Source organism: Rana temporaria, chromosome 3, assembly GCF_905171775.1.
Source record: "Rana temporaria chromosome 3, aRanTem1.1, whole genome shotgun sequence".
NCBI lineage: Eukaryota > Metazoa > Chordata > Amphibia > Anura > Ranidae > Rana > Rana temporaria.
Genome location: NC_053491.1, coordinates 426,821,861 through 426,844,092, shown reverse-complemented (window position 1 = coordinate 426,844,092; position 22,232 = coordinate 426,821,861). Strand labels below are relative to the sequence as shown.

At 43.0% G+C, this 22,232-nt stretch overlaps 1 protein-coding gene across 1 annotated transcript in view; it reads right to left on the bottom strand.

The window, feature by feature from the left end:
- The window catches only part of XAB2 (XPA binding protein 2), a 37,094-nt gene extending 33,068 nt beyond the window's left edge, over nt 1-4,026 (bottom strand). Inside the window, exon 1 of the mRNA XM_040346262.1 lies at nt 3,856-4,026. Coding sequence (XP_040202196.1) covers nt 3,856-4,011 — 156 coding nt within the window. The 5' untranslated portion in view covers nt 4,012-4,026. The remainder of the gene's footprint in view (nt 1-3,855) is intronic.
- Between the last annotated feature and the right edge of the window lie 18,206 nt (nt 4,027-22,232).

The following is a 22,232-nucleotide window of genomic DNA, read 5'->3' as shown; positions in this document are numbered from 1 at the left end:
AGCTGTTGCGTGGCTACAAGTCCCATGAGGCAGTGAAAGGCTAACAGTTAGAAGCATGACTCCCACAGGCAGAGGCATGATGGTAATCGTAGTGCCACAACAGCTGGAGGGGCGCAGGTTGAGTACCCATGCTTTAGAGTTTTCAGGACCAAGAAGAACAGTCTGTGCACTGGGACGTCATTCTCGCTCTGGCGAAAGTGGATGCCGACAAAAATCAACACTGAACCCCCTCAAAATCCTGTAACTCGGTTACAGCAGGCTGGGGGGGGGGGGGGGTGAGCCAATGGGAGGTCACTTTTTGACTGAAGTTCTGCTTTAACCTCTTTATTGCTGCTGGGGTATCCTGTGTCTCTGTGCGCTTCCACCTGCCCCGCCACCCCGTCGGGCCGCGTTAGCCGGTAATTAAGGGCCGCGGCTTTGCGGCCTTCTGCAGGCCTAGGCTTCCTTCCCCGCACCGCATTCCTGTTCAGATTGCATGTGCCTCTTTGCAGTGTGATTTCAGCCCATTCGTTTTATATGGGCTCAAATCGCACCGCAAAAGTATCGGTACTCTTATTCGCCAATAGAAAAAACGGTATTGGTGTAACCGTTCTTCGAGGCTGATTATTCATGGTTAAATCTAAGGATGAGTTCAGGAGTATTCGCAAGTCCACGCTCCCGCAACCGCCAGGAAGCTGACACTCCGCAGTGCTAATCACTGTGATTAGCACTGTGGAGTGTCAGCTTCCTGCCGGCGCAGGTACGCCTGAGCTCATCCTTAGTTAAAGCAGATGTGCCATTAAAAAAAAAATAATAAAAGCCAGCAGCTACAAATACTGCAGCTGCTGACTTTTAATATTAGGACACTTACCTGTCCTGGAGTGCAGCGCCGTCCGCAGCAGAGGATGAGCGATTGCTCGTCACCCTGCTGCTCCCCCCGCCATCCTCAGTGAGGGAACCAGGAAGTGAAGCGCTGCGGCTTCATTACCCGGTTCCCTACGGCGCATGCGCGAGTCGCGCTGCGCCCGCCAATTGGCTCACACGCTGTGTGCTGGGAGCCGAGTGTTCCCAGCACACAACGAGGGACAGACGGGAAGTCAGGAAAAACCCATCTTTTGCCCGTAGCGTGTGGCCGGAAGTGGGTGCAAATACCTGTCTTTAGACAGGTATCTGCACCCCCCTCCCCCCTGAAAGGTGTCAAACGTGACACCGGAGGGGGGGCGGGTTCCAATCAGCGCAAGTGCCACTTTAGGGTGGAGCTCCGCTTTAAATCTAAACTGACGACCTGTAGGGGGCCTTTAAAGCGTCACCAGTGGAAACATACAGGGTATTGAACCTTGTTGATGTTTCACAGGTGCACGCAATGCTCGACATGTTGGGTATCCATTTACTGGGCAAAATGTCGTGTTTTACGGTTTACCGCAAAATTGGGTAATATATTGTGTTTGTGTGCCCCAGAACTAATTTATGTATTTTTTACTGAAATTTTGCATTTTATTAACTGATGCAGTAATATTGAGACATAAAAAATTTTTTTGGAGCTACCATGCCTTTATTAGATCAGTGATGGCGAACCTTGGCACCCCAGATGTTTTGGAACTACATTTCCCATGAAGCTCATGCACTCTGCAGGGTAGTTGAGCATCATGGGAAATGTAGTTCCAAAACATCTGGGGTGCCAAGGTTTGCCATCACTGCTTTAGGGCATCTGCTTTCAGAAAAATATATAAATGTATGGGGGATGTATGTACTCTTCAAGCCTAAATTTTAATTTTATTTTGCAAAGACAGCCCTGACAGCAAAAGGGTTAAAGCAGAACTAAACCCATCAATTTAACAGTTTCAAAAAACAGTTACATTACATTTGTGTCCTCAACCAAACTGTCAAACTATCAAATGGCTGGAGTCATAACGGATCACACGTGCAGCACTATGGCAGTTGCAGATCAAACAGAAGCAGCTTCCTTGGCTGTAAAGAATAGGAGGGTTTAAATTAAAGCGGTGGTTCACCCTGCTGAACAACATTTCAGCATACAATTCGGCATCGTAGCGCGAGCTACAGTATGCCGGTCTTACATTTTTTAACCCCGTACTCACTGTTTAATCGTACATAGACGATTCCGTCTGCCGCGGGGAATGGGCGTTCCTAGCAAGAGGGAGGGTGATTGACGGCCGACTCTGGCACGTCACCCTCCCCGAAGACAGCCGGAGTAGGGCTCGGCTCTTCACGGCGCCTGCGCACAGGCTATGCGCAGGCGCCGTGAAGAGCCAAGCCTATTTCGGCTATTTCCGGAGAAGCGTGACGCGCCAGAGCCGGCCGTCAATCACTTTCCGTCTGGATTGGAACGCCCATTCCCCGTGGGCAGACGGAATCGTCTATGTACGATTAAACAGTGAGTACGGGGTTAAAAAATGTAAGACCGGCATACTGTAGCTCGCGCTACGATGCCGAATTTTATGATAGAATAAAAATTTTTTTTTTTTTTTTTTTTATTCTAGGGTGAACCCCCGCTTTAAGCTTTGACCAGCCACTGTCATTATACTACGGCAGGTCGGCTCTATTGCACAAATCGCCATAGGTGTGCGTCGCTTTGTGCAATAGATACAGTGGGTGTCCGCTGCGCTGCAATGTTCGCCAGCCACCCGTGATTGCTCCACAGAGAGGCAGAACGGGGATCTGCCAATGTAAACAAACAGATCCCCATTCTGACAGGGAAGTGACTAGTGATTAGGAACAGCGATCTCTCTGTACTTTCTGTCAGTCCTCTCCCCCCACAGTTAAAAAACACCTCCCTAGGACACACTTAACCCCTTGACCACCCCCTAGTGGTTAACCCCTCCCTTACCAGTGACATTTATAAAGTAATCAATGCATTTTTATAGCACTGATCGCTGTATAAATGTCACTGGTCCCCAAAAAAGTGTCCGATCTGTCCGTCCACCATGTCGCAGTCCCGCTAAAAATCGCTGATCTCCGCCATTACTAGTAAAAAGAAAAAAATTCCATAAATCCCCTATTTTGTAGATGCTATAACTTTTGCGCAAACCAATCAATAAACGCTCATTGCGATATTTTTATTAAAAATATGTAGAAGAATACATGTCAGCCTAAACTGAGGGAAAAAATATATATTTATTTTTTTATATTTATTACAGCAAAAAGTGAAAAATATTGTTTTTTTTTTTCCTTCAAAATTTTCGCTCCTTTTTGTTTATACTGCAAAAAATAATAACAGCAGAGGTGATCAAATGCCACCAAAAGAAAGCTCTATTTGTGGGGGAAATATGACATAATTTTTGTTGGAGTACAGCGTCGCACAGCCGCGCAATTGTCAGTTAAAGCGACGCAGTCCCGTATCGCAAAAAAAACAGCCTGGTCATTAAGGGGGCAAATCCTTCCGGGGCTGAAGTGTTTAAACATCACATGGGGGTGGGAACATCGCAGAACACAACTTTTTCAAATAAATGCGTTCAATTTGCCGGGTGTGTCGGCATTTTGAGGGTTAAAAACAGGCGGCAAGGAGGCAGCATATCACCTCCTCACTGCTTGTCAAACGTCCTCTGAAAAGCGATTTACCATAGATCATTTTTCAGAACAGCGGCAATAATAGTGAAAGGCGTGAATTATCCCCCATGGTTGGGGGAGGGGACAAAAAACAAAAAGGGAATGTGTATACATTAATACCAATTCCAGAATGAATAATTCACCACCATAGAGGTCCCTGACCATAGAGTTCACCCAGCAGCACCTCCTACACCTGCAGCAAGACAGGAGGTAAATAGACTGACTGCAAAGATAGAAGGAGCCTCCAGTACATGACTCCCAACCCCCCGGCCTCCCTCTCCCCGAGCTGATCCCATCCCCGACATCACTTACGATCAGGATCTGTTTATCAGGCATGATGTGATTCTCAGGTCTCATGAAATCAGCGTCACTTCCGGGGACCGGCCCCAGAAGCGATCCGTGGCGCCTACGTAAGTCTGACGTAAGGAACGTGATAGTTTTTCCGGGTTGCGAGGACTTGGTGGCCATTTTTCTTATGGGCTGTTCGGTAGTTTTATTGGAGCCGTGAAAGATATGGTACAAGTTGGCTAAATACAACCAGCGCTTATTATGACTCCAGAACCTCACCAATAAAATTCTCTTTCTAGGTGATGATAGATGTGTCTATGAGCATTATACTGGAGGAGAAGGCTGTCAACCTTCTCCTCCAGTATAATGCTAATGCTAGTGCTGGTGAACAGAAACAACACAGAGGGCAGCTCACCCCTGCTTTACAGGACAGGTTGTGCTTTTAAATTCTGGCCTATGGACATTTTTTTTTAACCACTTACAGACCAGAAGATTTGTCCCCTTAATGACCAGGCCATTTTATTTGAGATACGGCACTGCGTCGCTTTAACTGATAATTGTGCGGTCGTGCGACGTTTTACACAAAATTTAAGTCCTTTTTTCCCCTCAAATAATGCTTTCTTTTGCTGGTATCTGATCACCTCTTTGTTTTTTTTGTTTTTTTTTTGTTTTTTTGTGCTTTAAACAAAAAAAGCGACGATTTTGGAAAAAAAAACAAAAACAATATTTTATACTTTTTGCTATAATAAATATCCCCCAAAAAATAAAAACATTTCTTAATCAGTTTAGGCCAATTTGTATTCTTCTACATATTTCTGGTAAAAATAAGCGTATATTGATCTGTTTGCACAAAAGTTATAGGGGTAGATCCACAAAGAAAGTACGCCGGCGTATAATTTCAAGATTCCCGCGTCGTATCTTGTTTTGAATCCTCAAAACAAGATACGACGGCATCTGGGTTAGATCCGACAGGCGTACGTCTTCGTACGCCTTCAGATCTGAGATGCAATTTTTCGACGTCCGCTAGGTGGCGTTCCCGTCGTAATCCGCGTCGAGTATGCAAATTAGCTATTTCCGGCGATCCACGAACGTACGAGCAGCCGTCGCATTCTTTTACGTCGTTTTCGTTCGGCTTTTTCCAGCGTATAGTTAAAGCTGCTATCTGGTGGCATACTTAATGTGAAGTATGGCCGTCGTTCCCGCGTATCATTTTGAAAATTTTACGTCGTTTGCGTAAGTCGTCCGTGAATGGGGCTGGACGCCATTTACCTTCACGTCGAAAACAATGACGTCCTTGCGACATCATTTGGAGCAATGCACCATGGGAGTTTTGACGGACGGGGCATGCGCAGTTCGTTCGGCGCGGGGACGTGCTTCATTTAAATGAAACACGCCCCCTACTCGCCGTATTTGAATTCCACGCCCTTACGCCGTGAGAGATACCCTACGCCGCCGTAACTTACGGTGCAAATTCTTTCAGGATTCAAAGAATAGCAAAGTACGTTACAGCGGCGTGGCGTATCTCACATACGCTGCGTCAGCAGTTGTCGGTAGTCTGACATCTCTTATATTTCTTCTTTGATCTCATAGGTCCGTTGGGTCACCTGACAAGCTGCAGAACTTTCCAGAAGATTTGAAAATCACCTGACAGTGACAGGTAAGTAACCAATTAAATAATTCTGACTTTGAAGAGGAAGTAAACTCTCCCACTTTGATGCTTCTTTTCATTTAGTCCATTATATTAAGTAATTATCAAACTTTAGCCACTGTAATCCAGCCCAAATCGCATATTACTTACTTTTTAACCACTTAAGACCCGGACCAAAATGCAGGTAAAGGACCAGGCCAGTTTTTGCGATCCGGCACTGCGTCGCTTTAACTGACAATTGCGCGGTCATGCGACATGGCTCCCAAACAAAATTGGCGTCCTTTTTTCCCCACAAATAGAACTTTCTTTTGGTGGTATTTGATCACATCTGCAGTTTTTATTTTTTGCGCTATAAACAAAAATAGAGCGACAATTTTGAAAAAAATGCAATATTTTTTACTTTTTTCTATAATAAATATCCCCCAAAAATATATTAAAAAACGTTTTTTTTCCTCAGTTTAGGCCGATACGTATTCTTCTACCTATTTTTGGTAAAAAAATCGCAAAAGTGTTTATCGATTGGTTTGCGCAAAATTTATAGCGTTTACAAAATAGGAGATAGTTTTATTGCATTTTTATTAATTCTTTTTTTTTTTTACTACTAATGGCGGCGATCGATTTTTTCCGTGACTGCGACATTATGGCGGACACATCGGACAATTTTGACACATTTTTGGGACCATTGTCATTTTTCACAGCAAAAAATGCTATAAAAATGCATTGTTTACTGTGAAAATGACAATTGCAGTTTGGGATTTAACCACTAAGGAGCGCTGAAGGGGTTAAGTGTGACCTCATATGTGTTTCTTACTGTAGGGGGTGGGGCTGGACGTGTGACGTCATTGATCGTCTTTCCCTATATCAGGGAACAAAAAAACTTGTTTCCAGGGGTAAGGCAGTGCCATCCTTTAAAGGGGTTGTAAAGGTACAATTTTTTTTTTCCTAAATTGCTTCCTTTACCTTAGTGCAGTCCTCCTTCACTTACCTCATCCTTCTATTTTGCTTTTAATTGTCCTTATTTCTTCTGAGAAATCCTCACTTCCTGTTCTTCTGTCTGTAACTCCACACAGTAATCCGAGGCTTTCTCCCTGGTGTGGAGTGTCGTGCTCTCCCCCTCCCTTGGACTACAGGAGAGTCAGGACGCTCTCTACATTGCATATAGAAAAAGGAGCTGCGTGTAAGTGGGCGTCCTGACTCTCCTGTAGTCCAAGGGAGGGGGCGAGCACGACACTCCACACCAGGGAGAAAGCCTTGCATTACTGTGTGTAGTTACAGACAGAAGAACAGGAAGTGAGGATTTCTCAGAAGAAATAATGACATTTAAAAGCAAAATAGAAGGATGAGGTGTCAAAATTGTCCGAAGTGTCCGCCATAATGTCGCAGTCATGAAAAAAAATCGCTGATTGCCGCCATTAGTAGTAAAAAAAATGTTTTTATAAAAATGCAATAAAACTATCCCCTATTTTGTAAACGCTATAAATTTTGCGCAAACCAATCGATAAACGCTTATTGCGATTTTTTTTTACCAAAAATAGGTAGAAGAATACGTATCGGCCTGAACTGAGGGAAAAAAACGTTTTTTTTATATATTTTTGGGGGATATTTATTACAGCAAAAAGTAAAAAATATTGATTTTTTTTCAAAATTGTTGCTCTATTTTTGTTTATAGCGCAAAAAATAAAAACCGCAGAGGTGATCAAATACCACCAAAAGAAAGCTCTATTTGTGGGAAAAAAAGGAAGCCAATTTTGTTTGGGAGCCACGTCGCACGACCGCGCAATTGTCTGTTAAAGCGACGCAGTGCCGAATCGCAAAAACTGGCCAGGTCCTTTAGCTGCCTAATGGTCCAGGTCTTAAGTGGTTAAAGAAACTTAAAAAAAATAGTTTCCTGGGGTAAGGCCTTAAGGTCTATTTATGCTGATTTACATGGGATAAAGTTGTGGGAGAGGGTTTACAACCACTTTAAACTGCCTATTAGAGATGTTCCATAGTCCCATAGTCACTATTGCGTTCCCCTACTTTGCATTCACACCTTACGTGCAATATTTGGCAATATTTACAAAGAGGGTTGTGATAGATCTTTTTCTTCCTTAGGAACGACAACTTTAGTAGATTCCCTCACGGGGACGGGCCAAATAACTTTTTTAAAGATCTTTATAAATCTTTATTGGTCATCAAATGTGCGTTTTTTTGTGCATCTGTCACTTTCAGGACTGTAGAATGCCTAGTCCCCTTCCCCCCGGTTCCTTCCCCTGACCCCTATGTTACTACATAGTACAGTAGTGATGTAGGGGCCCAAGAAAGGAACCGCTGTGGGGAGCAGCTAAAACTTTTTTAGTTTTGGATTAAGTAGAAAAGGATTTTTTCTGTCTCAAATGCCAAATTATGCACTGACATACCTCAGTCTGTACAGGAGAGCATAGTCACCTGCTAACTTAGCACCATCCACAAGCAGCTTAACTATTCAGTAAGACACAGAAGTTGAAGCCAACATCATTTTACTTTAACAGTACAGAGTGGGACAGAGCAGTACAGAGGTTTTTTTTTTTTCAGGTTTTTTGTAAACTTATGAAGACAATCATTTTCCTAAGCCAAACTTTTGAAAATAACTAAGGCCCAGATTCACAAAGGAGATACGACGGAGTTTCTCAGATACTCCGTCGTATCTCTCAGAGTATCTATGCGGCTGATTCATAGAATCAGTTACGCATAGATATCCCTAAGATCCGACAGGTGTAATTGTTTTACACTGTCGGATCTTAGGATGCAGTACCGCGGCCGCCGATGGGGGGAGTTCACGTCGTAAACCAGCGTCGGGTATGCAAATTAGGAGTTACGGCGATCCACAACGGTTTTTCGCGTTCGCTACGTCGCCGCTAGTCTAGTTTCCCATTGCAAAGTTAGTCGTCGTTTTGGGTGCCTTAACTTTAGACAGCAAACGTATTGCTGTCTAAGGTATGGCTGTCGTTCCCGCGTCGAAATTTAAAATTTCACGTCGTTTGCGTAACACGTCCGGGAATACGGAAGTACGCTACGCACGTCGCCGATCGCAAAAATTACGTCAGTTCGCGCAAAGCACGGCGGGAATTTTGAAACGGAGCATGTGCAGTAGGTCCGGCGCGGGAGCGCGCCTAATTTAAATTGTACCCACCCATTCGATTTGGACCGCTTCGCGCCGGACGTATTTACGATACACCGTCGCAAGTTTCCAGGTAAGTGCTTTGTGGATTGGGCACTAAAACTGAAAACTTGCGGCGGTGTAACGTAAACGGCTTACGTTACACGGGCGCAATTGTACCTGAATCTGGCCCTAACACACTAAGGGAACATGGAAAAATACAGGGAGGGTCTAGTTAGGGCTGAATTAGTTAATGCTAAATGGGGAAGATGGTTGTAGAGTTGTTGTGCCACCACAGAAAAATTACACGAAAGTGGGGCAGAACAAAATTACAATATTTTATTGCTGTGTGAGACCCCATTGAAGATATATGCAGATTTTTCTTCTCTATTATCATTAAGTAGACAAGTACCCGCGTTAAGTGGACTGTGATTTATTGACCAAACTCACAAAACTGTTATTACCAACAAACAATACAAACAATGTGCATATCAAACAAGAACAGTGCAGTAGCTTACAGTCACCAATCAGATTACAGCTTTCATCAGTTTAGGACAAACACAACAATGAACAATTGTTTATTATTGGCTGATATTGCCTAGTATTTAATTGCATTGCCCATAACTATTTTCCTTTGTAAATAAAGGCCTGTGTTTCACAAAGGACATGTCTAATATATAAATGTTTTCAATCATTATTAAAATACATACCAGTTGATAACAAACACCCTGTGCTGACCTAACTAAAGTATGTGTACATATATGGCCAATACTCCCAATTTCATATAAAAGCTTGCTGGGCGTACAGTTTCGAGAAAGAGTTTGAAATGATCTGGATTTTATGCATGAATGACTCCTAATATGGCGTCTGAACTTCAGCTATACCATAATCAAAGGAAAGCTTAACTGAAAGCAAAATGTACATCATCATATATTTATGCTCTGTGTTTTATTTAAAGTGGATGTAAACCCGAAAAAATTGTATTTATTTTTTTGATGTCACAATGTAGCGTATAAGATTTCCTATCATCTGTGCCCAGTCTTGCCACACAGAGTTAATCCATCTCTGAGCAATCCTCTTTTATTGTTCAGTGAAATAAAACGGACTTACAGAGAAAAACCTTAGTCCGTTCCGCCCCTTGCTATGAATGACAGGTTATTTACATATCTCATGCACTAGCCTGGAGACAGACATTATTTTTTAATTCCCACCCCCACTCCTTTTCTGAAGTCATGTGGTTACGTTTCTGGATTTTGACTGGATGTTAGTGATCATAGCAGAATTTAGTGTAAGGGGGGTGTAGAGGAGGGCGGGGAGTCTACTGACATCACTAATCCATCCACAGAGCTCCAGACAACAGATCCACCCACAGAATCTGCAGTTTTTCAGTTCTCATAACAGACAGAGGGGAGACATTTGACAGGTAAGAATACATGCAGGAGGCATCTATATCCCTATAGATCAGCACTATGGCAGTCGTTTAGAGAGGATGAGAGTGGGTTTACATCCACTTTAAAAACATGGCTCAAACAATCAAGGTTCTTGATGGAAAAGCCTCTATATAATAACAAACTATTACAGTAAATGAGGTTGAATTATTAAAGGGACATACTGTAGACTGTTTAGTTTTCAAGGGGCTTTTTCCCCAGAGTTTAATGAATGATCACATGCAAGGGAAATAAGAAAACAGCATGTTTGCTGGCACATGATTGGATGACGGAAGTCAGCAGAGCTTCAACTCAAGAACTAAACTTTGGGGAATATTATTTTGTGCAACTTCCTTTGCAAAGTAAACAGTTTAATGATGCAATTTGAGGATCCCAAAAATCATCATTTGCTTACTTACAAAGTGTGTTCTTCTAAAGAACTATTTCAAGAACAATGGGCCAGATTTACGTAGAATCGCGGCGGCGTAATGTATCGTAGATCGATAGATCGTAGATACGTTACACCGCCGCAAGTTTTCATCGCAAGTGCCTGATTCACTAAGCACTTGCGATGAAAACTACGCCGGCGTAAGCCGGCGTAATTTAAATGGGCGTGTGCCATTTAAATTAGGCGCGCTCCCGCGCCGGACCTACTGTGCATGCTCCGTTTCGGAATTCCCGCCGTGCTTTGCGCGCAGTGACGTAATTTTTTCGAACGGCGACGCGCGTAGCGTAATTCCGTATTCCCGGACGGCTTACGCAAACAACGTTAATTTTTAAATTTCGACGCGGGAACGACGGCCATACTTTATACAGCAATACAATTGCTGTGTAAAGTTAAGGCACCAAAAACGACGACTAACTTTGCGACGGGAAACTAGACTAGCGGCAAAGTAGCGAACGCAAAAATCCGTCGTGGGTCGCCGTAACTCCTAATTTGCATACCCGACGCTGGTTTACGACGCAAACTCCCCCCAGCGGCGGCCGCGGTATTGCATCCTAAGATCCGACAGTGTAAAACAATTACACCTGTCGGATCTTCTGGCTATCTATGCGTAACTGATTCTATGAATCAGTCGCATAGATACTCTGAGAGATACGATGGAGTATCTGAGATACTCCGTCGTATCTCCGCTGTAAATCTGGCCCAATGTTCTGAACTTACAAGAAGGCCTTAGAAGACAAATTCCTGAAAATATGTTACAAAGTCTTTTCCAAAGACCTGGGTATTGATTAATCCACAGTAAAGTGGGCAGTCTATGAATGGAGCAAATGTAGTACTGTCATTACTGTAGGAGTGGGAATCCTCAGGCATGAAGGTGTACAACATGAAATCCTGAAAATGGTGATGAAAAACCTTAGGGTAACAGAGAAGGACCTACAGGATTCTCATAAACTTGCCAAGATTTCTCTTCACATTTTTACTATACAGTACAAGTAAAAAAATAAACCATTGATTCCCAATGTAAACTATTTCTGCGCATTTCAATTTTTCAAGACCAACTGGAAGCCTTACAGTGCTCCTGGGGTAATGTTTTGTGAATGAATAAGACAAATGTTGAACGTTTAACCACATCAGTACAGAAGGAAAAAAAGCATTGCAAATTAAAGCCTCACCCCAACAATGAAAAGATTCAAGACTTATGCCTCGTACACAGAATCAGTTTTCCCGACAAGAAAAGTGTGATGTGAGCTTTTTGTCAGGAATTCCGACCGTGTATATGCTCCATCACACTTTTTCTGTGAGAATTCCTGCCAAGAAAAGATTGAGAGCAGGATCTAAATTTTCGTGACAGGAAAAATTCCTATCGGGAATCGCGGTCGTCTGTATGCAATTAGGACGTGAAAAAAAACGTGCATGCTCAGAATCAAGCAGAAGAGCCGAACTGCCTATTGAACTTCATTGATCGCGGCTCGTCGTACGTGTTGCTGAAAAAAGCCACGGTTTTCCTGTCGGAAAACTGATCGTGTGTACAGGGCATTAGACTTGGCTATCATAGAAGGAGCAATTCATTTAGAATTGCATCAGGAAATTTTACAAGGGCAAGATTGGTCCATCAACTTAAACTCAAGAAAAGATAGGAAAGCTATTAGGACATGCTTGGTCCATCAACTGAAACATAACAAAAGTTAAGAAAACTACAAGGGCATGCTTGGGCCATCAACTGAAACTGACTTAAGACAAATAGGTAGATTCAGGTAGAGTGGATTAAACTTGCGGCGGCGTAGCTTAGCGTGTTTAGGCTACGCCGCTGTAAGTTAGCTAGGCAAGTACTTGATTCTCAAAGTACTTGCCTGCTAAGTTACGGCGGCGTAGCCTAAAGCGGGCGGGCGTAAGGGCGCCTAATTCAAATGTGTCTAAGGGGGAGTGTTTTATGTTAATGGGGCTTGACCTTACGTTTTTGACTTTTTTTAAACTGCGCATGCCCTGGGCGCCTACATTTCCCAGTGTGCATTGCGGCTAAGTACGCCGCACGGGCCTATTGATTTCGACGTGGACGTAAACAACGTAAATCCCTATTCACAGACGGCTTACGCAAACGACGTAAAAATTTCGAATTTCGAAGCGGGAACGGCGGCCATACTTTAACATTACTATTCCATCTACAAGATGGAATAACTTTAGGCCTGATATTGCCTTACGGAAACGGCGTAAATGTACTGCGGCGGCCGGGCGTACGTTCGTGAATCGGCGTATCTACTAATTTATATATTCTACGCCGACCGGAATGGAAGCGCCACCTAGCGGCCAGCCTCAATATTGCAACCTAAGATAGGACGGCGCAAGCCGTCCTATCTTAGATATGTTTAAGCGTATCTCTGTTTGAGAATACACTTAAAGCGGGGGTTCACCCTATAAAAAAAATAAAAAAATATTTTTTTCCTCTAGCATAAAATTAGGCATAGTAGCGCGAGCTACAGTATGCCTGTATTTATTTTTTTAGCCCCGTACTCACTGTGCAATCGTATATTGAAGATTCCGACTCCCCGTGGGGAATGGGCGTTCCTATCCAGAGGGCCGGCTCTGGCACGTCACGCTTCTCCGGAAATAGCCGAAATAGGACTTGGCTCTTCACGGCGCCTGCGCATAGTCTGTATAGCCGTATAGCGCCGTGAAGAGCCGAGACCTACTCCGGCTGTCTTCGGGGAGCGTGACGTGCCAGAGCCGGCCGTCAATCACCTTCCCTCTGGATAGGAACGCCCATTCCCCGCGGGGAGTCGGAATCTTCAATATACGATTGCACAGTGAGTACGGGGCTAAAAAAAAAAATACAGGCATACTGTAGCTCGCGCTACTATGCCTAATTTAATGCAAAAATGTTGTTATGGAGGGTGAACCACCGCTTTAAACATAAGTCGGCTTAGATTCTGAGTTAGGTCGGCTTATCTACTGATAAGCCGGCCTAACTCTTTGTGAATCTACCTATTAGACTTGGTTATCATAGAAGGAGCAATTAATTTAAAATTGCATCAGGAAATTTTACAATGGCATGCTAGATCCATCAACTGAAACTTAAGAAAATTTAAGAAAACTACAAGGGCATGCTTGGTCAATTGACTGAAACTTAAGAAAAGTTGGGAGATGTGACAAGAAAACAACCCGATACACAGGCCTAAACAAACAACAGAATACAATCTGATTTCTGGAGGTTCAAACATCAGGCCAGTTGAGATGTTGTTCATATATAAGAACTGTGTTTCAGATTGTTTACTTGTTACATCTCCCAACTTTTCTTACATTTCCGTTAATGGGACATCAGTAAGGGGAAAACTTTTTTTTGTTTTACATAGAGTGAAGAGGGATTAGAACACCTGTCAGTTTTTATTGCTGTCTGAGCCCCCATTTATGAGATTCACCTTCTCTATTTGTCCTGTTTACCATTATCATTGAAAGTGAAAGTAAAAGAAAATCTCAAATTTTGGGGTATCCCCAGAAAAGTAATAGAAGGTAAATTTTCCAATGGGGACACTGGTTCTGGTGACCTGGGGATCCCCAAAGAATTCCCTTAATTTGCAGGAATTCCTCTCACTTTCTGTTTGACTATGGGTCAGAAACTAAAGGAAAATCTCTGCAAAGGGACACAGGTTGTGAAAAAAATCTGACAGGTATTATAGCCCCCTCTTTCTAGATAGCAAGCAATTGTGCTGCAAATTTGCAAATGACTTGCTAAGCTATTGCTAGACTTTCCAGGCTTCGCAAGTTTGCAAGTCATTGCATGCATTCAGATCAACTTTCTTTGCAAACATTCTGCAAGTTCTGGTTCAGTTATGTTGTCCAATAGTCATCCCACCACAGGGGTCACTGTGGCTAAATTTTCTTGCTGCAGACTCACCACTGCAAATTTGCTACAAATTGGAAAAGTGTCAACTGGAACTTGTGCTCTGCAAGTGTGAAATGTGTCAGTGAAAATGTGCAGCAAGTTAACAGATTTATAATTCAACACTGACAAAAATTTGTGGCAAGTTGTCCTTTCTATCTGGGTTACCAGATTGAAAAAAAAGTTTTGCTTATAGTTCTACTTTAATTGCTGCATCTTTGAAAGTCCAAGTTGTGAGTCTATTCTGCATCATATTTTATGGTTGGGATTTAAGACTTTTATGCCGCGTACACACGGTCGGACATTCCGACATCAAAACCGTGGATTTTTTTTTGACGGATTGTTCACTCAAACTTGTCTTGCATACACACGGTCACACAAATGTTGTAGGAAATTCCGAATGTCAAGAACGCAGTCACGTACAACACTACGACGGGCCTAGAAAAGTTCAATGTTTCCTAGCATGCGTCAAATTGATTCCAAGCATGCGTAGGATTTCTGTGCATTGGAATTGGCTACAGACAATAGGAATTTCCGACAATAACTTTTGTTGTCGGGAAAAATTGAGAACCAGCTCTCAAACATTTGTTGTCGGAAATTCTGACACCAAATGCCGATGGAGCATACACACGTCGGGGTTTCCCACAACAAACTCACATCGAACATTTGTTGTCGGAAATTTCCGACCGTGTGTATGCGGCATTAGGCTCCTTTCACACAGGCGGCAATGGGGCAGTGAAAACAGCTGGTTGATCCATGTTTTTATCCCCCCCCCCCAACCACTCACCCACAAGTGGAAATGGTGCAGCTCGAGTGCATACATATTGCGCAGCAATTTTAATGCTATATAAAAAGAATTGACAGGTGGCACCACCTGTCAAACTTTCCCAAGTGAATAGGGCTGCACTGCTACCGCAATCTGAGCTTTTGTATCACGGTTGTGGCTCATTCCCGCAATGTAAAATTGACACTCGTCCCTCCTTATTCTTGTGCAAGTCTTTATAAGCAGCTACAGGAAGCATTTTGGTGCAGTTTATTGCTTCTAAAAGTGGTTCAAACATTTACTAAATATAAGGGTTCACATAATTTTCCACCCTGGACTGTACATGTCTAATCAATGTGTCCAATAAAGACTTAAGAAAATACAGTTTATATTTGATTAGTTTAAGTAGATTATGGTTATTTGTAAATGTGACTTAGTTGAGGACCAGGCCATTCATTTGGAAATCGTGATATTTTCAAAGGGTTCACAAAGTTTTTTTTAGCACAAATGTATGTTTAAAAAACGAAAACTTTTCATTTGCTATTACTCTGCGCTAAAACAATATATTTTACTTACACAATCACCCCTGAACCTGTCAGGGGTACCTACCAATGTACACCTACCACCTGTGGAGAACATCTGTGTTACACCAACAATCCACTGTTATACATCTTTACAGTATGCATTTTTTAACAGTGTGTTCTATAGCAGTGGTCATCAACCCTGTCCTCAGGGCCCACTAACAGGCCAGGTTTGCAAGATAACTGAAATACATCACAGCTGATATCATTTGCTGCTCAGTGATTGCAGTATTCTAGTCTGCATCTTCCCAAGGTGATACATAAAACCTGGCCTGTTAGTGGGCCCTGCAGGACAGGGTTGTTGACCACTGTCCTATAGTACAGAGAGAGACTCAGCTATACAAAATAATGTGTCCACACCAGGGGCGGACTGACTGTTTTAATGGGGCCCCCGGGCAATAGAAGATTATGAGGCCCCCGGGCTTACAGATGGCCACCAAGCCAGGAGGCATTACAGAGGCGGGGCAGCTAAAATTTTAGGATTTTCACATCAAAAGCATGTCGGTTTTGGACATATCAGGGACATATGTAAAAAAAAAACCACAGATTTTTACATACTGTCCTTGGTTTTAATGAGCCTGGCAACCCTGATGGGGCCCCCTAGTGGCATGGGGCCCTCGGGCAGTGCCCAAGTGCCTCAATGGTCAGTCCGCCCCTGGTCCACACCAACCTTTTAGTGCTAAAACCTATCAACCGCATTTTTACTAGTGTTATGAGATGCTTTCAGTGAAAGATTTGGGTATTACTTTTATCAAATTTTTTAACATTGGGTACCAAGTTGCTTTGTTGCATTAATTGGGCATGACATTATAAGCCATACCATGCCAGTAACAAGCCAGAGTAATGCCCAATTAATGCCACGTAGGGGTTGATTTACTAGAACTGGAGAGTGTAAAATCTGGTGCAGCTGTGCATGGTAGCCAATCAGCTTCTAACTTCAGCTTGTCCAATTAAGTTTTGAAAAAAAAACAAAAAACAACTGAAAGCTGATTAGTTTCTATTCAGAGCTGCGTCCAGATTTTGCACTCTCCAGTTTAAGGCTGCATTCACACCTGAACGCGGCGTATTGTACCGCGATTTTCCGCGACAAATTGCAGCATTTTGTCCCGCGATTTGCCGCGACAAAACGTGTCGTTTTTTAGCCTAAAATACGCCAGAGGGGTGATTAACATTGTCGGCTATGCCGTACTCCGAAGCCGCCTGAAAAAAAAAAGGGTCAGGGAATTGTTTTGAGCTTCAGCCGTACGGCGTTTCGGCGTTCGGCGTGGAGATGTGAACCATCTCCATAGCCGACAATGTTAAATCACCCCTTCAGCGTATTTCAGGCTGCAATAGCGTCGGGTGTAAAAACGCCTAGGTGTGAATGGAGCATAAGTCAATCAACCCCATAGTGACTTAGCACCCAAAGCATGCCATGCTGGTCTACAACACTGATAGGAAGGAGATTGAATAAAAGAACTGGTTCATGAGAGCTTGCTGCCCATAGGGAGGGTATAGACTTTAGTCGCTGAACTGTCAGGCATGCTACAGGCCAAAACAATAGGAAAATTACTTCTACTATCTTTCGTATGTCAATTTGTCCCCTTGGGGACACTGAAATAAAGTGGTAATAAGTCAATGGTTCCAGTGGTTCACCCTGTTATGAACTCATGATTTCTTAACGCATTTTGCCATCATCAAAATCTTCACACTAGGTGCATACAAGTTCATAGTTCAGCTAAAGTGTGCCTGGGGTTTTTATGACTTCTGATTTCGACCTCCTGGATTCTTCAGCAGTTTTTCAAGGTGCCGACTGTGGACTTGATTGATGAAGCTGAAATAATCATCTCCACCAGAAAGCTGAATAGCAGGGGCGTCTTTATCCTGAAAAGAGATAGAACCACGGTCAGTGATAAACTGATAAAACAACACTGCATAGATAGTGCAAACACTGCATTTACCATAGCTCCCAACTGTCCCTGATTTGTATCAAAGTCCCTCTGTCCCTCTTTCCTCCTCATTTGTCCCTCATTTTGGTCTGATCTATATACATAGGTGTGCGCAGCCTATTGCATTAGGGTGTGCACCCCAAAGCTCAAACACATATGCATTTGACATATTTACCGGCCTCTTCTACGCTCTCCAGCCTGAAACAATGGGAGGAAGGGGGAGCAAGGGAGCACATGGGGGACCCGGGCAACAGAAGGAAGAGGAACAGGGAAAGGAGGGGTGGCATATATTAGTACCGATCCCCCATTATATATTCCTCCTGTAGCTGCTGAATGTTGACAAAAGGGAGAGGAGGAGAAACCTAGCTTCTGATGCTGCAGAAGGAAAATACAGATCGGTTTCACTAAATTCCACCCCGCCACCTTTCCAGTCCAGGTTCTGAGAGTTGGCAAGGAAGGATTGCGGTTTACCTGTCACCTGCTCACCATTGACAGGTTGCCAACCCAAGGATTAGGGTGTGCCCAGGCACACCTGGTACACCCCTTGCGCACGCCTATGTCTATATAGATGTATATAAAATGCACTTTATATTTTATATCTTTAAAAAAGTGTTTCTCAGTGCTAAACCTTTTATCCAATTTCTAAATTGCTGCATTTGTAAACTTCAAAAGCCAATATAAAGAAATAGTAGTGGTAAAAAAAAAAAGAAAAAAACACTTGTGGGTTTAACTAATATATTTTTTTGTATATTTATCCTTGGCTGTATAATTATGTCAGATTTTTGAATCTCAAAGCTGTACATTGTTTTGCATAGAGATGTGGCGTTTTCTATTGTAGGCTTGTAATTCTTAGTAATAACACACTTCTGTTTGAACAAGAGTCTAGTAGACATCTCAGGTATGATAACGTTTAAAACACATAAATTATAATATAATATAATAAATAATTATAAAAAATAATAATATAATAATAATAAAATAAATTTCCACACGAATCACTATCGCTCAATTCTGCAAGTGTTCTAATTCACTATTGCTGTTTTCTAGGTGGTCTAAAACCACTTTTGACGTAAAGGGACACTTTTTGGTTGCTATGGACAATCTCAAGTTTTCAGGCAGAAAGAACAGTATATATAATATGCAAGTGCATGCAGGGTACTGGGCAAAGAACTAGGGACAAAAGGGAGGTGAAATTATTTGATACAGTAATGTAATCTGTAAGAATTTTCCGCCGGGCTCCGCCCCATGCATCGCGACGCTCGCAGTGAAAAAATAAAACAGAACACAGAGCATTGGGGAATAATCCATTGGAAAATGAAGTTTCACCAGCACAACAGGATCTCCAAAATTGGATCCAAAACTTTAATCACACAGTATCAAAAAATAAAAGCGACGTTTCAGAGCCACGCAGGACCCCTTCATCGCTTTTATTTTTTGATACTATGTGATCAAAGTTTTGGACCCAATTTTGGAGATCCTGGTGTGCTGGTGAAACTTCCTTCTCTTGATTGCAGTCGGTTCCAGCCGCTGGTCTTTTCAGCACCCAATCTAAAGCCTCGTACACATGATCGGACTTCCATCGGACAAGTTCGTGGAATTTTGTGCGAAGGGCGTTGGCCGTGAACTTTTTTTTTATAAGGATGGCAGAACTTTTTCAGCAAGCATACACAAAACTACGTGGTTTTTCAGCTCTTTAGCGCCACCCTTCGGGCAATTTCTGCTAATGTCGTCTGATGGATAGCCTTATGCCCTATACACACGATCGGTCAATCCGATGAGAACGGTCTGATGGATTTTTCCATCAGTTAACCGATAAAGCTGACTGATGGTCAGTCGTGCCTATACACAGGGGATAAGCAATTAGCGGACCTCCAGCTGTTGCCAAACTACAAGTCCCATCATGCCTCTGCCTCTGGGTGTCATGCTTGATGCTGTCAGAGTCTCGCTATGCCTCATGGGACTTGTAGTTTGGCAACATCTGGAGGCCCGCTAATTGCTTATCCCTGCTATACACCATCAGTTAAAAAAACGATTGTGTCAGAACGCGGTGACGTAAAACACAACGACTGCTGAAAAAAACAAAGTTCAATGCTTCCAAGTATGCGTCCACTTGATTCTGAGCATGCATGGATTTTTAACCGATGGACGTGCCTATAAACGATCGTTTTTTTTCTATCGGTTAGGTATCCATCGGTTAATTTTAAAACAAGTTTCACATTTTTTAACCGATGGATAAATAACCAATGGGGCCCACACACGATCGTTTTGGTCTGATGAAAACGGTTCTCATCAGATTGACCTATGGTGTGTACGCGGCATTAAAGGCCCGTACACACTATTGGATATTCCGACAACAATTGTGTGATGGACATGTTTTGTCAGATAATCCGACCGTCTGTACGCTCCATCAGACAATTGTTGTAGCAATTTCCAACAACAAATGTTGGATGGCCATGCTCTTAAATTGTCCGACAACAAATATGTTCCGTCGGATTATCCGATCGTGTGTTCCGTCAGACTAAAATCCAAAGTACAAACACCCATGCTCCGAACCAATGCTAACCATCAGACAACATTAACAGAAGTTGCCCAAAGGGTGGCGCTAAAGAGCAGAAAAACCACATCGTTTTTTGTATGTTGGCTGAAAAAGTTTTGCCGTCTGTATGCAGAACAAGTTCACGGCCAACGCCCTTCAGACAAAAATCCAAGGCTTTAGATACAGCTGTTTTTGCAGGAACGTGGGTTACCGCTAATGGTACTGAAATCTAACCCCGAGCCACACTCGGTAATACCGCCAGGAGGGTTAAGGGGGCCTATCCCTACATACTTTTGCCAATAGGTGTCCCTCATTCCTATCTCAAAAAGTTGGAAGGTATGCTTTTACACTATGTAACAATTACTAAAGCGCTGCTATGTTATGGTAATTTCCGTTACAACATGCAGAACAGCTGCACCATTTAAACAGTGAGCTTACACTGACATGAAAATCAATTTAGGGGAATGGTGCGCACATTCCATCAGTGTTAAACAAATAAAAAATGTGACAATATAATTTGTCATATACAACAAAAGCAATGTATTCGTGAACAAACATAAAAGTGATAAGTGATGAATAATTAGATGTAACTGCCCCACATAATAATATAATGATAAATTGGGATTCTCCTTTAAACTGTGTGCTTCTTTAAGTGCCTCTTCACAGTAAACTTCAGTGATAAATACCACCACCTCCACCACCAAGTGAATTGCCGGCTCACCTTAGGAAGCGACCCCACTGGGTCTCATTACGTCTTTTGGCTGATATATCTTTAATGTTCCTGATGGGAAAAAACGCCACTGCGTCTTGGTCTCTTTAAGTCTCCTCCGATGGAATGGACAGACTACTTCTCTGGAGTGGCTCAGAGTAAAAAGAAAGCTTCGATGGCGCAAAATTGTATAAAAAAGTTTTTTTATTTAGACTGAAAATTGCCCAGTCACATAGTTATCATTTTTTATACAGCCAAAAAAACATCATATACTGAGAGGCTCTCCTCCTCACCGCTTCTTCTGGGTTCAAGTGACGTCACTTCCGGTGTCGCTTGAACCAGGAAGAAGAGGTGAGGAGGAGAGCCTCTCTGTATATGATGTTTTTTTGGCTGTATAAAAAATGATAACTATGTGACTGGGCAATTTTCAGTCTAAATAAAAAACCTTTTTTATACAGTTTTGCATGGTGAAAGCTTATTTTTTTTACTCTGAGCCACTCCAGAGAAGTAGTCTGTCCATCCCATCGGAGGAGACTTAAAGAGACCAAGACGCAGTGGTGTTTTTTCCCATCAGGAACATTAAAGATATACCAGCCAAAAGACGTGATTAGACCCAGTGGGGTCGCTTCCTAAGGTGAGCCGGCAATTCACCTGGTGTTGGAGGTGGTGGTATTTATCACTGGAGGAACTTAAAGAAGCACAAAGTTTAAAGGAGGACCCAATTCATCATTATGGGCCAGATTCACGTAGGTGAGCGGCGGCGTAACGTATCGTAGATACGTTACACCGCCGCAAGTTTTCATCGCAAGTGCCTGATTCACAAAGCACTTGCGATGAAAACTACGCTGGCAGCCTCCGGCGCAAGGCGGGCCAATTCAAATGGGCGCGTGCCATTTAAATTAGGGCGTGCTCCCGCGCCGGACCTACTGCGCATGCTCCGTTTCGCAATTTCCGTCGTGCTTTGCTCGGCGTGACGTCATTTTTTCGAACGTGTTACGCAAACGACGTTAAATTTTAAATTTCGACGCGGGAACGACGGCCATACTTTAGACAGCAATAAGATTGCTGACTAAAGTTAGGGCACCCAAAACGACGACTAACTTTGCGACGGGAAACTAGACTAGCGGCGACGTAGCGAACGCGAAAATCCGTCGTGGATCGCCGTAACTCCTAATTTGCATACCCGACGCTGGTTTACGACGCGAACTCCCCCCCAGCGGCGGCCGCGGTACTGCATCCTAAGATCCGACAGTGTAAAACAATTACACCTGTCGGATCTTATGGATATCTATGCGTAACTGATTCTATGAATCAGTCGCATAGATACTCTGAGAGATACGACGGCGTATCAGGAGATACGCCGTCGTATCCC